The sequence below is a fragment of the Anabas testudineus genome, chromosome 7, assembly GCF_900324465.2.
Source record: "Anabas testudineus chromosome 7, fAnaTes1.2, whole genome shotgun sequence".
Lineage (NCBI taxonomy): Eukaryota > Metazoa > Chordata > Actinopteri > Anabantiformes > Anabantidae > Anabas > Anabas testudineus.
The window spans coordinates 3,290,114-3,308,773 of record NC_046616.1 but is presented as its reverse complement, the minus strand read 5'-3'; the positions used below and the strand labels follow the sequence as shown (position 1 = coordinate 3,308,773).

The 18,660-nt window shown below is 39.5% G+C and overlaps 1 protein-coding gene across 1 annotated transcript; it reads left to right on the top strand.

The window, feature by feature from the left end:
• The first annotated feature begins 2,536 nt into the window (after positions 1 to 2,536).
• LOC113166842 (trace amine-associated receptor 13c-like) lies at positions 2,537 to 3,711 on the top strand. The gene is made up of 2 exons (XM_026367018.1): positions 2,537 to 2,712; positions 2,901 to 3,711. Exons 1-2 carry the CDS (start codon positions 2,537 to 2,539, stop codon positions 3,709 to 3,711), a joined length of 987 nt encoding a protein of 328 aa, XP_026222803.1.
• Positions 3,712 to 18,660: the final 14,949 nt, after the last annotated feature.

Below are 18,660 nucleotides of genomic sequence, written 5' to 3'. Positions count from 1 at the left end.
CCTTTTTACGACACATGTAGTGCTGTGTGTTCTTTCCAAAAAGCCTGATATAGTTTAGTTAACAACACTCTGGGTTGTTTTTTTACCTCATTATTGTTAAGTATTCTTGGGTTTATTATCAAAGGGTTTACAACAATAATACAAACAAAACATTGATACAAACACAAATTACAACAACTACCGCATCAGTCCTTAAGAAGACCAGTTCTAATGGAACTTGAGATTTGCCAGTGGACAGTTAATGCCCTATTTTTATCCAACTTGGCTTCATCAGCCCATTTTGAGTCAGGTGAATTATGGCTCTCTCACACAGATCTCCTGGGGTATAAGTATATGTTACATTTCCTACATGGTTGATGCTTCCAGGTTTTCTGTCTTGCAAGATGCTTGCAAGCGCAAACACAGCAAGGTTTTGTTGGCTAAAAATGGAATGGCATTGGATTGCCTGTAAAAATTAGCTCATCCTTCTCCCTCTGGTAAATATAACATATGCTTTAAACTCGTATACCTTGACCAGGAAACCGTATACAGAGAGCTGCACGTGTTCTGCAATTCTTTAGCGAGGGCCTAAAGATCAGTGGCTTATCTTTGTTCTGAAGACCAGCATGACCAAGTATCCGTGGCATTTGTCAGGCAAGATCCAGAGTTGCACCAAAAAGATAAAACTCTCACCAGTGATGTCAGGCTACTCCTAAAAGGCTGTAATACTGCCTTCAGGTCAGATGACAAAAAACTGTACAGTGCTGCTGGAGATGACCTGAAGAGAGGATCAGAAGGGCCAAGCTGAATCACAGGAGGAAAATAGAGGACCACCTCTCCAACAACAAACCTCACCAGATTTGGCAGGGTCTACAGCAGGTAACCAACTTCAGGGGACAGACCAGCACAGCTGCACACTCCAGCGCTGTGCTGGGGGAAAAGCTGACCACGTTCTTCTCGCGTTTTGAGACTACACCACTGCCGTCTGCAATCACACCACCTCTACCTCAATCTGTTCCCAGCTTCAAGCCACTGACTGTGCAGGCACAGGACGTGGTACGGATGTTTAGCAGAGTGAACTCTAGGAAAGCAGCTGGGCCCAATGGTGTTCCTGGGAAGGGCCTGTGCTGACCAGCTCTCCCCGGTCTTCACAAAACTTTTCAACCTGTCTCTGGAACAGGCTTTCATCCACGCCTGTCTGAAGTCATCCACCATTATTCCCATACCCAAAAAGTCTTCCACAGCCTGCTTCACTGACTACCGTCCAGTTGCACTCACCACTGTCATCACCAAGTACCTGAAACGCTTATTCCTAGGACACATAAAAGACTACCTCTCTCCAACCCTCGACCCCACCAGTTCACTTACGAAGCGAACAGATGGACTGAGGACCCATGTCCATCACCCTGAGCTACCTGGAAAAAAGAGACACCTATGCTATGGTGCTCTTTGTAGACTACAGCTCAGCCTTTAATACAATCATTCCTGACATCCTGGTCAGGAAATTGTCCGACCTAGGACTACATCCACTCATCTGTTCCTGGATCAAGGACTGTTAAATTAGGACCCCAGCTCTCCACCACCCAGATGCTGAGCACAGGCTTCCCACAGCGATGTGTGCTGAGTCCTCTAGGGGTGACAAGTCTGCCAACAGAGATGAAGTCCCGAAACTGTCTGTGTGGTGTGTCAGGCTAACAACCTCATCCTGAACACCACTAAGACCAAGGAGATCATCCTGGACTTCAGGAAGCACAGAGTAGGCCCAGCGCCACTCTACATCAACGGTGACTGCGTGGAGAGGGTCCACAGCTTCACCCTCCTGGATGCCACCATCTTGGCTGACCTCACTTGGTCCATCAACACCAAGACCGTCATCAAGAAGGCACAGCAGCACCTGTACTCCTTGAGAGGGCTCAGGAAGAACAATGTAGATCAGAAGCTGCTGGTAACCCTCTACTGCTCAAGCAGAGCGAGCGGCAGAGGCTCCAGAGAGTGGTAAAGACTGCGCAGAGGACCATCGGCTGCCCTCTCCCCTCCCTGAAGGACACTTACCTGCCTGTTTTTGCACTATGTTCCTATTTACTGCACATTTATTTTTATTTGATTACTTGTACATACTTAGATTTAGATTTATAGTACCACCACTCCAAGGCTGCTACAATTTCTTTGTATTCTTGTACAATGACAATAAAGGCTTCTGATTCTGATTCTGATTCTGATTCTGTGACTTGAACTTGGTGCGCCCCTCAGTGGTGCAAAACTGGCTACACTTGTCAGGAAAAGGATCACATTGGCCCTTTACAAAATTATTTTCTGCAGTGACAAAAGTGTTGCAATTGCTTTACTCTGGTCTTTGCCATGATAAACTGTTTGTTAGCACAGGCATTGCTGAAACACAGGAACTGACAAATGCTGAGGATGGGGGGCGTATGAAAAGCTTTCTGAATCCTGCTGATGACCTCATGAGGCAAAACCTCTGAATTGGTGTAACCCCATCTCATATAGATTTGGTTATATGAGAAGGGTTAGTCAGCTTCTTCTCTCCTCCTCCTTTCTGATGATGGAGTCTGTGGAGGAAGCTGAACTCTGTTTTCCACAGCTCCTCAACACCTCCTGCAAGAAGCACATGCTGCCTCACCCTGAAGCAGTGCTGACTTACACTCTGATGTCCTCTGTGTCTCTGCTCACTGTCTCTCTCAACCTGCTGGTCATCATCTCCATCTCGCACTTCAGGCACAGATACATGTTTTACCTTTTTAATATCTTGTTGTAGTCATGTTATATGTATTAAGTGTTTTCTGAGTATTATATCCTGGTGATTTGGTGACACTCTTGTACTGTATCGATTTTCAAAAAAGCAGTTTCCTATTTGTTGCTAATGACCTTTAATGGTATTTACAGTGACTATTTTCTCACTCCAGGCAGCTCCACACCCCTACAAACCTGCTCCTTCTTTCTCTGGCTGTCTCAGATTTACTCGTGGGTCTCATTGTGATGCCGTTTCAAATCCTCTTAACAGAACCCTGCTGGCTCCTGGGTGACCTGGTCTGTGTTCTGTGTTTTTTTTTAGGGTTTATCACTGTCCCTGCCTCAACAGTAAACATGTTGCTGATATCAGTCGACCGTTATGTTGCTATCTGTGACCCTCTGCATTACCCCACCAAATTCACTCCGAAGACAGTTCAAGTGTATGTTTTTGTGTGTTGGGGTTGTGCTGTTGTCTACAGCTTTATGATTTTATTTGATAACCTTAAACAACCGGGCAGGTACAACTCCTGTTATGGAGAATGCGTGATTAACATAACTGGAGTTGTTCACATTGTGATAAGTTTTATTATCCCCATTTCCTCCATCATCATTCTGTATATGAGAGTGTTTGTAGTTGCTGTGTCTCAGGCTCGTTCCATGCGCTCCCACATTGCAGCTGTCAAACTGCAGCGTTCAGTGACTGTAACTGTGAAGAAATCCGAGCTGAAAGCAGCCAGGACTCTTGGTGTGGTTGTTGCTGTGTTTCTCATGTGTTACTGTCCATATTATTGTATCTCTCTCTCTGGTTCTGAGCTCATAATGGCTTCTTCAACTAACTCTTTTATAAATTTTTTGTTATTGCTGAACTCCTGTCTAAACCCTGGAATTTACGCCTTACTCTACCCCTGGTTTAGAAAATCTGTGAAAATCATTGTTACCCTTCAGATCCTGCAGCCTCACTCCTGTCAGACCAACATACTGTAGAAAGAGAATGTGGAGTGATTTGTGATGTGTTTTCTATTAATAGAAAAATGTTTTTTGCGGAAATAAAAGGCCCTCAGCAATATTATTTGCATATTTGTTTAATTGATTTAGTAAAATTATGTCCTTTTTTGTTCGTTGAAGTATTTGCTGAATTCCAGTTGGACATCTTTTGATCTTAGCAATCTTTAAAATATATAAAACTATCTTTTAAAATATTATATAATTTAAGAGATTGGTATTTTTTTATTTTGTTTTCAAAAGCATTTCCCAGTGTTGAAATATCAATATAGTGTGATTTAGTCAGAATTTACTCAAACATTATTTCACTTTCTTGCAGTTTCCTGCCAGCAGAGGGGATCAGTGAATTGAGCTACAGAGCCATCTAATCTCTCTAATATGGGTCATATACTGTACATACTAAAATTTACATTTTACATTTAAGATCAACTTGTCACTTGATAAATTTAAGTAAATTACTGATTTAACTTTGATGCCGTTGCCAAGACAGTCATCTCCCAGTTACCCTGATTCCTGCCCCACAAGACACTGAACCTCTAACCCTTGGTGCCTAAAATGCAGCTGGTTGTCCACAAGATTTTTTTTTTTTAAGTAGAACTATTGTTTAATAAAAAAATATATAACAAATGAGAATAATTTAAATGATTAATATGATATAATAATTAAGTTGAACTTACTTAACTCAGTAACTCAGTTTGAGCGATGTTATACCCATACAATACATGGCAATATAATAAGTATTAGGGCAGGTACAGCATGAACTCAGTGGCTTTGGTCTCGGCCCATGGACGAGATTAAAAGGAAAGAAGTGGCTGATAGACATGCAACTGTGGTTTCACTGCTGCAACAAAGCCAGTGAATGAGATAATAAAATGCATAATATAAGAAAGGTGGGACATTAGTGCAGGGAGGATTCGTTTATTATAGAAGCAACTTATAATATGCTTCCATTTTACAGAATATATGTTATTTGTGTTGAGTTATATCTTTACTGAAATACTTTCAGGGTGTGAAACAAGTCTGCATCATAAGAACAACACCTGGAGACATAATCAGTGTTTTCAACTGCCTAATCCTACACTTACCTAGAACCTATTAGCCTATGGATGGCAAGTGTTACCTTGTGAAATAACCTGTAGCCCCAGTTGTGCCTTCTATACCCTTAAACGTCATGCTAAGGATGAACTAGGGGAGGAGGGAGAGCTCCAAAAGTCCATTGAACACTTCTTTTACTGTACAAAGTTATTTTCTGGAGTGACAACAGCGTTGCAATTACTTAATTCTTGCTGTGATAAACTGTCTGTTGGCACAGGCATTGCTGAAACACAGGAACTGACCAATGCTGAGGACTGGGGTGTGTGAAAAGCTCTCTTAATCCTGCTGAGGCCCTTAAGAGACAAAACCTCTGAATTGGTGCAACACTGGCAATAGAGTCTGGGCCCCGCCTTTCTGCTCTTTGCTGCCTCTCAGTGACCATGCATTTCTTTGAACCATAAGCTGAAAGAAGACATCTGTAAGGTCAAACAGGAGACTAAGCTCCTCCACAACTTGATGTCTACTGTTTCCAAACTCTGGATGTGTCAACATATTTCCCCTGGAAGTATGCTACTGCTGCAGTAACCCCTCTTTTGCGAACTCACCTGCTAATTCACCACTCTTGTTTAAAGCCCAGATGAATAGTTTCCCAGCTATAAATTGCTCTGTCTTTCATTCTGTGGATCATGGTCTCGTGAATTTATAGGTCTCGTTACTTCAGCACATCCACCAGATGTAAAATCTCGCAGTATCCATCAGCAGAGAAAACTCAACGGATGGTTTTTAAGAATTTGTGGCAATTATGGGCATCAAGTCATTTGGAACTGACAGGATCCAGAGCAGTAGAAGAAAAGAAGAAACTGCCATTAGTAAAGTAGATTTAGGAAATCAGTTCTTATAGTTCCTGAAGAGGAGGATATTAAAAAAAACAGGGCATGTAGTTATTAAGTACCTCAGAGTGGTCAAACATTGAGTGATTCAGTGTTGGTCCTGCCTTTAGGAGTAGGAGTGAGTTATGAACCTTCATAACTTCACTCCTATTGTCACCATAATATTGGCGCTTTGGAACTGGAACTGGTCAGGACTTGTTCAGATAATAGAGAGATGTTTCTACTGCTGAATGTCAGAGTTCATTGAAACAAAGAAGAATACTTTTTGGACTGTGTGAATTCATGAATCAGAATAAGTGAAAACAAAACACCACAGAAGAAAAAAAGAAACCAAAGGGTGAAAAAGACAGATGACAGAGTTTGACACACAGCACGAGGGAGGAAGTAGATCAGTGTCAGAGAGAGAATGAACGGCAGGATGGGAGGGAAGAGGGAGAAGGAGGAGAGAGAGAAAACAGCTGTATGAGAACTTTGCTGAGAAAACTGCCAGGATTCAGTGTCTTCCTGTCTCTTTCTCTCTGATGATGGAGACAATGGAGGAAGCTGAACTCTGTTTTCCACAACTCCTCAACACCTCCTGCAAGAAGCACAAACGTTCTCACTCTGAAGCAGTGATCACTTACACTCTGATGTCCTCTGTGTCTCTGCTCACTGTGTTTCTCAACCTGCTGGTCATCATCTCCATCTCCCACTTCAGGCACAGATACATGTTGTGTTATTAATATATTGTTATAGTAATCTTGATTGTGATGTCTGAGCATTATATTCTGATGTTTAAATGAGACTTATTTTAACTGGTATTATTGTCATTATTATTGTTTTGAAGAAACTTTTCTATGGCTGATATTGTGATTCTTTACAATTTTCACATTGATTTGATTTTCTCTCCCTCCAGGCAGCTCCACACCCCAACAAACCTCCTCCTTCTCTCTCTGGCTGTCTCTGATTTACTCGTGGGTCTTATTGTGATGCCGTTTCAAATTCTCTTAACAGAACCCTGTTGGCTCCTGGGTGATCTGCTCTGTACTCTGTATTTTTTGTTAGGCTTTATGACTGTCTCTGCCTCAGTAGCAAACATGTTGCTAATATCAGTCGACCGTTATGTTGCTATCTGTGACCCTCTGCGTTACTCCACCAAAATCACTCAAAACAGAGTTCAAATATTTGTTCTCCTGGCTTGGTTGTACTGTGTTTTTTATAGCTTTATGATTTTCTATGATAACTTAAAACAACCAGGCAGGTATAACTCCTGCTATGGAGAATGTGTGATTAATATAATGGGAGCTCTTCATCTTGTCTTAGGTTTTATCATCCCCATTTCCTCCATCATCATTCTGTATATGAGAGTGTTTGTGGTGGCTGTGTCTCAGGCTCGTTCCATGCGCTCCCACATTGCAGCTGTCAAACTGCAGCGTTCAGTGACTGTAACTGTGAAGAAATCAGAGCTGAAAGCAGCCAGGACTCTTGGTGTGGTTGTTGCTGTGTTTCTCATGTGTTACTGTCCATATTTTTGTGTCTCTCTTTCTGGTTCTGAGCTCATAATGGCTTCTTCAACGAACACTTTTATAAATTTTTTGTTATTGCTGAACTCCTGTCTAAACCCTTTGATTTATGCCTTTTTCTACCCCTGGTTTAGAAAATCTGTGAAAAGTCATTGTTACCTTTGAGATCCTGCAGCCTCACTCCTGTCAGACCAACGTACTGTAGAAAGAAACTGTGGAGTAACTGAAAAGAGACACAAGATATTTTTTGTGAAGGTGTGTTTCCTGTTGCATACGTTAGTTTGTCCAAAAAAACATTGTTGTCATTTGCTGCACTGTACTTGTACAAACTGTAACGTCAGTAGAGAATAGAGTTTTAAGCCATGACAGACAGAATAAAAGTCAACTCCCTCTTTAATTTTTTATTTTATTTTAATGCTCTTTGCATTCAAATCAATCAGATTTAGTCAGAATTTAATAGACAACAATATCGTTTCTATTTACAGGTGTGCAAGTGTGAAAAATGCAGGAAAAAGTTTTCCTTTTCCAAATGCTTTGTAAAAGGGCAACTAAAGGTAGCCATAGACTGGCACTTTAGAGTAGTTTTAAGTAAGTTCATAGTTCCTCAAGAGCAATTTAACCAGATTTTGTACTAGGAATCAGTTTGAGTCAGTTTCCATAGGTTATACATAGTTTGCACGGGTTTTGGTTTATGTAGCATACAAAGGATGGTGCAAACCAACATAAAAACATCATCCCAATAGTGAAGCATTGTGGGAGGAGACTCTTTACTTGGATGGCCGGTCATTATGAGTTTACTAAGGTATTAATGTCACATTGGTTGTTGCTGCTCAGTAGAAGTTCAGTTATATGTACCGGCTTCCTCCCTTTGTTCAGTCTTTGACCTGAGCCATGTGTTGTGTGCATCCATAACATAAACCACACATAAACATACAAGGCACACAGAAAACAAAAAACCAAGGTGCTTAAGAAAATTGCTCTGTCTTTCATTCTGTGAGTCATGGTCTCATGAATTTATGGGTCTCGTTGATTCAGAACATCCCCCAGATAAATAATCCACAGGATACATCAGCAGAGAAAACTCAATGGATGGTTTTTAAGAATTTGTATGTAAGGGTAAAAAAATGGGAATCAGGTATTTTGGAACTGACAGGATCCAGAGCAGTAGAAGAAAAGTAGAAACTGCCACCAGTAAAGTAGATTTAGGAAATCAGTTCTTATAGTTCCTGAAGAGGATGATATTTAAAAAAAAAAACAGGGCCCATAGTTACCAAGTACCTCAGCGTGGTCAAACATTCAATTCAATTCAATTCAATTCAATTCAATTCAATTCAATTCAATTCAATTCAATTCAATTCAATTCAATTCAGTTTTATTTGTATAGCGCCAATTCAAAACTGAAGTTATCTCAAGGCACTTTACAGTGTAAGGTTTAAGACCTTACAGAGAATAATTATACAAAAAATTATAGAGAAAACCCAACAATCCCACTTGAGAAAACGTTAGGCGACAGTAGAGAGGAAAAACTCAGTTTAGAGGAAGAAACCTCCAGCAGAACCAGGCTCATAGTGGACAGCCATCTGCCTCGAGCGGTCGGGGTGAGTGGAATGAGAAGAGAGAAAAGAACAGAAGAACACAAAAACAATTTGTTACGGAGTTCATTGAAAGAAAGAAAGAAAGAAAGAAAGAAAGAAAGAAGGATATATAGATAGATAGATTTCCTGTCAGGATTTAGAGTACATCATAGCACAGAAACAGCACTGGTAAAGGTCACTATTCTATTTTTTTCTATCTTCTATTAGCATCAGACAATGGTCTACTATACTATATTTTATTACACAGACTGGAACATGTCATTGGGATCAAAGGAACAGCACTAGAGTGGTTTAAATCGTATTTATCTGATAGATTTCTGTTTGTACATGTTAATGATGAGTCTTCCATGCTAAGCAAAGTGAGCTATGGAGTTCCACAGGGATCTGTGTTTGGACCGACTCTTTTCACTTTATATATGTCCCCCTTTAGGCAATATAATTAGGAAACACTCTATAAATTTCCATTGTTATGCAGATGATACCCAGCTATACTTATCTATGAAAACAGGGGAAACTAATCAATTAGTCAAACTTCAAGAATGCTTAAAAGACATAAAGACCTGGATGTCCTCCAATTTCCTTCTCCTAAATCCAGACAAGACTGAGGTTATACTGTTTGGGCCTAAAAATCTCAGAGACACTATGTCTAAACACATTCTCATCATTGATGACTTAGTACTGGCCTCAAGTAATACTGTAAGAAATCTCGGAGTTATCTTTGATCAGGATATCTCCTTCACTTCATACATAAAAGAAATCTCTAGAACTGCCTTTTTTCACCTGAGAAACATTAAAGTTAAAATTAGGAGCATCCTGATGCTGAAAAACTAGTCCATGCATTTGTTACTTCCAGACTGGACTACTGTAATTCATCATTAATAGGATGTCCCAATAACTCATTAAAGAGCCTCCAGTTAATCCAAAATGCTGCAGCCAGAGTTCTGACTGGAATTAGTAAGAGAGATCATATTTCTCTTACGTAAGCTTCTCTCCATTGGCTCCCTGTTAAATCCAGAATTGAATTTAAAATTCTTCTCCTCACTTATCAATCATCAATCCCTTAATAATCAGGCTCCATCTTATCTTAAAGACCTCATAGTTCCATATTTTTCTAACAGAACTCTCTGTTCTCAGACTGCAGGTTTACTTTTGGTTCCTAGAGTTTCCAAATGTAGAATGGGAGGCAGAGCCTTTAGCTACCAAGCCCCTCTCCACATTTAAGACTAGACTTAAAACTTTCCTTTTTTATAAAGCTTATAGTTAGAGATTGATCAGGTGACTCTGAACCATCTCTTAGTTATGCTGATATAGCTTAGTCTGCTGGGGGACCTCTACTGATAAACTGAGCTCCTCTCCTCTCTCCTTTCTCCTCTATCTATTTTAATTCTACCATTTCATGTCATTAACTTTGTGTCTTCTCCTGTAGTTGTGTTTCCTCCTCTCTGTCTCCCTCTCTCTGTACTTTTCTGCAGGTATCCTCGACCTGGAGCTGTACATCTCCAGAATCCAGTTGACCTGCCCAATGTTCTTGCTGCTTGTTGTTGTTGTTGTTGTTGTTGTTGTTGTTGTTGTTGTTGTGTCCTTCTGTTCTTTTCTCTGTTCTTTTTCCACTCACCCCAACCGGTCGAGGCAGATGGCCGCCCACTATGAGCCTGGTTCTGCTGGAGGTTTCTTCTCAAATCTTCCCCTAAAGCTTGTTTAAAAGGGATTGTTGGGTTTTCTGTATAATTTCTTTACTGTATAATTATTCTCTGTACGGTTTCTACACTGTTAAGTGCCTTGAGATGTTGTGAATTGGCGCTAAATCAATACAAATTGAATTGAATTGAATTGAATTGAATTGAATTGAATTGAATTGAATTGAATTGAATTGAATTGAATTGAATTGAATTGAATTGAATTGAATTGAATTAGGTAATTTTCTTGGTACACTGGTGCAGTGATGGGGTGGCATGTAACTCAGTAGGTGCCACAGTGTTTGTGGTTCACGTCCTCCTTTTTTTGTATGTTAAATATAGTTTGCATGTGTTTTAGTTGAGGTAGTATACAAAAGAAAGTGCAAACCAACATGATAACATCATCCCAACAGTGAAGTATTGTGGAAGGAGACTCTTGACTTATCAATGTCACGTTGGTTGTCTACGCTCAGTAGAAGTTCAGTGATGAAGCAGGAACACAATTCAAATATGAAAGTATATTACAAAATGACTTCAGAGACACAAAATCCACCATTTTGGAGTGACCAGGTCAGAAACCACCACTCAAAGGAGATACTAGGTGTTCCCTAACTAATGCTCTGACTAAGTTCAATGTTTGTTTTGGCTCAGTAAAAACACATAAATTAAGCGTTTTCTTTTGGTTTCATAATTTTCACTTACTTCCTCGTTGTTCCTTATTTGTACCTTGAGATGATTCTGTTGTGATTTGATGCTATCTAAATCAACTTGAATTGAATAGTTTAGTTATATCAGTACAGGAACTTGGTAGTATGCATTGTCTCCCACAGTTTAGAGATTTAAAACCTTTTTTGCCATATTCTACATCCTGTCTTGTATTTAGGTCACATATATTGTAGGTTACATCAAACTTCAGGGCGTCTGACCTGTGGTTTAAGTTTATTCATTTTGTTCTTTAGTGCACTTTCTATACATTTGTTAACTCATCACTGACGTCAGTGACTTGCAAATAGTGAGTTAAAAAGTCAAGTGTGGACCTCTCCTCTTTGTTATTTACTTTAGGTTGGGCTGTGAAAAGAGGCAAAACTAAAGGTAACTATGTGTACATAGAGACTAAATAAAAACAGTAAATATGTAAATGAACCCAGCATCCTACTTGTTCTTAAGGCCAAAAACGCTGCTGCTTTAAGAAAGAACATAACTGATGTTCTAGAGTCCAACTCTAAGCAGAAACCGTTGTCAACCTGTTACACCAGAAAGAGAAAAATGTTCAGATGATGAGTAATGAGGGAGGAGGAAACTCTGTAAATTCAGCTTCTCCTCTCTCTCTCTCTCTCTGTGATGATGGAGACACTGGAGGAAGCTGAACTCTGTTTTCCACAACTCCTCAACACCTCCTGTAAAAAGCCCACAGGTCCTCACTCTGATACAGTGCTGGTTAAAGTTCTGATGTCCTCTGTGTCTCTGCTCACTGTGGTTCTCAACCTGCTGGTCATCATCTCCATCTCCCACTTCAGGCACAGATACATGTTGTGTTATTAATATATTGTTGTAGTAATGTTGATTGTGAAGTCTGAGCATTATATTCTGGTGTTTTAGTGACACTTATTTTAAATGTCATTATTGTTTCTTTAAAGCAAATTATTGTGATTATTACAGTGACTATTTTCTTCCTCCAGGCAGCTCCACACTCCCACCAACCTCCTCCTTCTCTCTCTGGCTGTCTCAGATTTACTCGTGGGTCTCATTGTGATGCCGTTTCAAATCCTCTTAACAGAACCCTGCTGGTTTCTTGGTGACTTCATATGTACTATGTATTTTTTGTTAGGCTTCATCACTATCTGTGCATCAGTAGTAAACATGGTGCTGATATCAGTCGATCGTTATGTTGCTATCTGTGACCCTCTGCATTACTCCACCAAAATCACTCAAAGCAGAATTCAATTATTTGTTCTCTTATGTTGGTTGTACTGTGTCTTTTACAGTTTTTTGTTTTTATCTGACAACCTGAAACAACCAGGCAGGTATAACTCCTGTTATGGGGAATGCGTGATTAACATAATAGGAGTTGTGGACCTTGTGTTAAGTTTTATCATCCCCATGTCGTCCATCATCATTCTGTATATGAGAGTGTTTGTGGTGGCTGTGTCTCAGGCTCGTTCCATGCGCTCCCACATTGCAGCTGTCAAACTGCAGCGTTCAGTGACTGTAACTGTGAAGAAATCAGAGCTGAAAGCAGCCAGGACTCTTGGTGTGGTTGTTGCTGTGTTTCTCATGTGTTACTGTCCATATTTTTGTCTCTCTCTCTCTAGTTCTGACATCATTATGGCTTCTTCAACTAACTCTGTTATAAATTTCTTGGTATTGCTGAACTCCTGTCTAAACCCTGTGATTTATGCCTTTTTCTACCCCTGGTTTAGAAAATCTGTTAAACTCATTGTTACTCTTGAGATACTGCAGCCTCACTCCTGTCAGACCAATGTACTGTAGAGAGAAACTGTGGAGTGACTAAATATAAAGACGATATTTTCCTGTGTGTTTCCTGTTGCATATCTTAAACACACTTAGTTTGTACAAAAACATTATTGTCATTTGCTTCACTGTACTTGTACAAACTGTAACATCAGCAGAAAATAGCATTTAATATGTGGTATATGGGTTATTTTTGCCATGACAGATAGAATAAAGGTAAACTCTCCCTTTTTATTGCATTTAAAAAAAAATATTTCAATGCTTTTTAAATGCAAATCAATCATTCTGTCAGATTTAGTCAGAATTTACGAAACAACTTTATAATTTCTTTGTATTTTACATATTTTGAAGTGTGAAACATGAAGGACTCTGGAAAAGGTCTACTAAAAGTTGACATAAACTGGCACTTTAGAGTAGATTTACATAAGTTCATAGTTCCTGAAGAGGGGGCCATTGAATTCATTTTTTGATTAGGTTAATTTATTGGTACACCGGTGCAGTGATGGGGTGGCATGTAACTCAGTTAGTGTCACAGTGTTTGAGGTTCACGTCCTCCTTCTTCCAGCCTGCATGCCACAGTGTCCTAGGAAAGAAGCAATGAAACCCCATGATAGTGCCATAATGTACTGCAGCTGTTTGAGAATGATTTTCAAAATCCACCTTTTATAGTGACACAGTCAGAGTCAGAAACCTCAACTCAAAGGAGATACTAGTTAAAAACCTGAAAAGATCTGATCTTACTTTTTCCAGATTTAGCTTTTCCTTCTTTAGCCCATTATTCCCTTATGCTGTGACCAGCCTTGTGTTCCCCATGTCATGCTCTGACTAAGTTCAATGCTTGTTCTGGCTCATGTTGGGTAACACATGAATTAAGCCATTTCTTTTGCTATCAAAACAAACATGAAATGAATAGTTCATTTTTTTGCAGTGCAGCAACTTATAATTACTGTATGTAGTGTGTCCCACTGTCTGGAGATGTAAAGCCTTTCTTGCCGCACTCTTTCATGCTGTCTTTAGATCACATATTGTCATCTACATCAAGCTGGAGAGCATCTAGCTTGTGGATTGTTTAGGTAACTTTATGTTCATTTTGTACTTTAACTTTATCTATACAACACATCACTGATGTTACTCACTTACATTCAGTACTTCAACTGGTTGTTGTTGTACTTCAGTCAAGTGTGGACCTCTCCTCTTTGTTCTTCACATTAACTTGAGTTGTGACTAGAGGCAAAATGATGGGTAACTCTGTTTACAGGGTCTCTGAGACTAAATAGAAACAGTAAAAATGAAAATGAATTTTGTAGTGTCAACAGACACTACAAAAACAGGCAGAAACATGAGGACAAAGTAACAACGTAAAACTACCCAGATGGCAGAGAATAAAGTAACAAATCAGGAATCAAAGTACAAACAAAAACCACTGCACGATGGCAGGAAAACACTCACAGGGGAAACAGGTAACAAAGTCCGAAAGTTCAGAGGGGGGAGAACGAAATCCAGAGTCCAGGGGGGGAAGCAGACAGGCCTGAGGAGGACGAGCAGGCAACGGAAACAAACAGGCTGGACACAGGTGAGGAAACGACAACGAACTGACAGAGGGGAAAGGGCTGAGGAGAGCTTTGTAGGGGAAAGTGGGAACAGGTGAGTCCAATGTTCAGCTGATTGCTGTGAGCAGAAGGAGAGAAGGGGCTGGTGGGCGGAGTCCAGAGAGAGAGTGAGGTGGAAAAGTGAGGGAAATCCTCAGCTTGGCCCGATGCCAGGCCGAAACGGTGACACTATGCATCAATAGTAAACATGGTGCTGATATCAGTTTACCGTTACGTTGCTATCTGTGAATCTTTGCGTTACCCTGCAAAGATCACTGCAAACAGAGTAAAAATCTATATTCTCCTTTGTTGGATTTACTCTTTTTTCTGCAACTTTATGATTTTATTTGAGAACATGAAACAACCAGGCAGGTATAACTACTGTTATGGAGAATGTACGATTAATGCAAATGGAGCTGTCATTCTTGTTTTAGGTTTTATCATCCCCATTTCGTCCATCATCATTCTGTATATGAGAGTGTTTGTGGTGGCTGTGTCTCAGGCTCGTTCCATGCGCTCCCACATTGCAGCTGTCAAACTGCAGCGCTCAGTGACTGTAACTGTGAAGAAATCAGAGCTGAAAGCAGCCAGGACTCTTGGTGTGGTTGTTGCTGTGTTTATCTTATGTTACTGTCCATTTTTTTGTGTCTCTCTCTCTGGTTATGACATCATTATGGCCTCTTCAACTAACCCTTTCATACATTTTTTGTTATTATTGAACTCTTGTCTAAAACCCGGCATTTACGTCTTCCTCTATCCCTGGTTTAGAAAATCTGTTAAAGTCATTGTTACCCTTCAGATACTGCAGCCTCATTCTTGTCAGTCCAACGTACTGTAGAGAGAAACTGCAGATTCACTGTTTTCATATGCTGCATTGTACTTGTATGTAATGTAACATCAGTACAGAATAGAGTTTAGAGAATAGAGCATACTCTTTCTATGCTGTTCACATTTTATTTTGATGCATTTTACATGAAAATCAATCATTATTTTTGATTTAGTCAGAATTTATATGCAACTGTATCATTTTTTTGAAATATACCCATTAGCGAGTATGAACAATGTATGAACAATGCAGCGCTTTGGAAAAGAGTTACTAAATGTAGACATAGACTGGCACTTTAGGGTAGATTGAAATAATCAGTTCATAGTCCCTGAAGAGGGGACCAATTATTAGCTTTTGTTTTGTTGTTGAGTGACTTGTGTATTTTTTAACCCCTCCAGCACTAAAAAATTGGTTAATTGTCTCCCGGTGAAAATTCCATAGTGTTGTTTTCCCTGTTCTTTCAATCATGACTACCATCCAACTATGATTTCCATAAAGGTGTAAATAAAGTATTTCATTATTATTATTTAGATTTAGGTACATGATTCTCAGCAGAAGTTCAGTGATGAAGCAGGTCCACAATTCAAATATGAAAGTCTATTACTAAACTACTTCGGAGACACAAAATCTTCTTCAGATGTCATTGACATGGATCCTTTCAGTCCAAAACTGCTCCTCATGGGAAAGTGAGATAAATCTCTCCCTTAAGCATCATAGACAAATCTTAGCTGATCATTTCTGCGAAAGTCTTTTCAGGAATCATCTTTCAGACATGCAACCAAGACTCTGCTGGAACATTAAGAGTTTAAGAGAGATTAAGAGTCTGAAATCTGTGGATAATGGTCTCATGAATTCATAGGTCTCGTTACTTCAGCACATTCACCAGATTTAGAAACTCACAGTATCCATCAGCAGAGAAAACTCAATGGATGGTTTTTAAGAATTTGTAGCAAATATGGGAATCAAATATTTTGGAACTGACAGGATCCAGAGCAGTAGAAGAAAAGAAGAAACTGCCATTAGTAAAGTAGATTTAGGAAATCAGTTCTTATAGTTCCTGAAGATGAGGATATTTAAAAAATAGGGCATGTAGTTATAAAGTACCTCAGAGTGTTCAAACATTGAGGGAGGAAGAAGATCAGTGTCAGAAAGAGAATGAACAGCAGGATGGGAGGGAAGAGGGAGAAGGAGGAGAGAGAGAAAACAGCTGTATGAGAACTGTGCTGAGAAAACTGCCAGGATTCAGTGTCTTCCTGTCTCTTTCTCTCTGATGATGGAGACACTGGAGGAAGCTGAACTCTGTTTTCCACAACTCCTCAACACCTCCTGCAAGAAGCACAAACGTTCTCCCTCTGATGCAGTGATCACTTACACTCTGATGTCCTCTGTGTCTCTGCTCACTGTGGTTCTCAACCTGCTGGTCATCATCTCCATCTCCCACTTCAGGCACAGACACATGTTGTGTTATTAATATATTGTTGTAGTAACCTTGATGTGAAGAAGTGATGTCTGAGCATTATATTATTATTACTACATTGTGGTGCTTTAGTGACACTCATTTTAACTGTTATTATTGATGTTTTGAAGCAACATTTTTACGGCTGATGTTGTGATTTTTTTACAATATTCACATTGATTTGATTTTCTCTCCCTCCAGGCAGCTCCACACTCCTACAAACCTCGTCCTCCTCTCTCTGGCTGTCTCAGACTTCCTTGTAGGCCTCTTCGTGATGCCGTTTCAAATTCTCTTAACAGAGCCCTGCTGGCTCCTGGGTGATCTAGTGTGTGCTCTGTGTTTTTTCTTAGCCTTTGTCACCGCCAATACATCAATTGCAAACATGGTGCTGATATCAGTCGACCGTTATGTTGCTATCTGTGACCCTCTGCATTACTCCACCAAAATCACTCAAAACAGAATTCAGATCTCTGTTTTCCTGGTTTGGGTTTACTGTGTTTTTTACTGCTTTATGTTTTTCTACGATAACTTAAAACAACCAGGCAGGTATAACTCCTGTTATGGAGAATGTGTGATTAATATAAATGGAGTTGTTAACATTGTGTTAAGTTTTATCATCCCCATTTCCTCCATCATCATTCTGTATATGAGAGTGTTTGTAGTTGCTGTGTCTCAGGCTCGTTCCATGCGCTCCCACATTGCAGCTGTCAAACTGCAGCGTTCAGTGACTGTAACTGTGAAGAAATCAGAGCTGAAAGCAGCCAGGACTCTTGGTGTGGTTGTTGCTGTGTTCATCATGTGTTACTGTCCATTTTTTTGTGTCTCTCTTTCTGGTTCTGAGCTCACGATAGCCTCTTCAACTAACAATTTTATAAATTTCTTGGTATTGCTGAACTCATGTCTAAATCCTGTGATTTATGCCTTTTTCTACCCCTGGTTTAGAAAATCAGTTAAACACATTGTTACCCTTGAGATCCTGCAGCCTAACTCCTGTCAGACCAACGTACTGTAGAGAGTAACGGTGGAGTGACTGAAAAGAGACGTTTGACTTGTTCTGTGATAAGAGGTTATTGCCGTTGCAAGAAATGAACAGCACTCAGTCTGTAGTAAAAAGTCATGTTGTTGTAGAAAGTGTATTTGTTTTATTGATTTTGTGCAAATTTAATTCTGCCTGTTCAAGTAAATGGTGCAGTCCAGTTCTACACAATAATAGAATAAGTATTAAAATATTGTTTAATATATACAATAGTTTTCTCTGTAATATAACAGACAGAAGAAAACTCCCCCTTGCATTATATTTTTCATTTTAAATTCTGATTTACTTAGAATTTACTCCGCAACTGTGTCACTTTTTCACACCTTTCTGCAGCAGAACTGATCAGTAGACTGGGCTACAGAGCCACATCCTCACTTCATTGTGATTTATAAACTGTACATGCTACATAATACCCATTATAAATCATAACAGCATTATAAGTAGTTATTGTGCATTACACAGCATAGTAACATGCTAGGAAGAAAGTGGCTGTGAAGGTGATTAAAAGGAAAAAAGTGGCTGCTAGATGTGCAAAGGCAAACTCAGGTCCAATTCACAGCTGAAGGAAGAGATTGTTTGAGGTTGTTACTGTGAAAAGGTCATCAAGCCAGTTGTTAAAACACTGTTTTAATTATTTTTTCCACCATAACTGTGTATGTTTAATGAGTGTGTTCAATAAAGACACAATAGATCAGGACTATTTGTGTTTTATCGTCTTACAAACATTGTGTTTACTGATTTTTGTGACTTTGGATCAATTTATACCCAAATAACAAATGAAAAACTACATATTTCTAGAAAATCTACTATATTTATCTAGGTCATTTAAATTATTTCTTTCATATTTTTTAAAA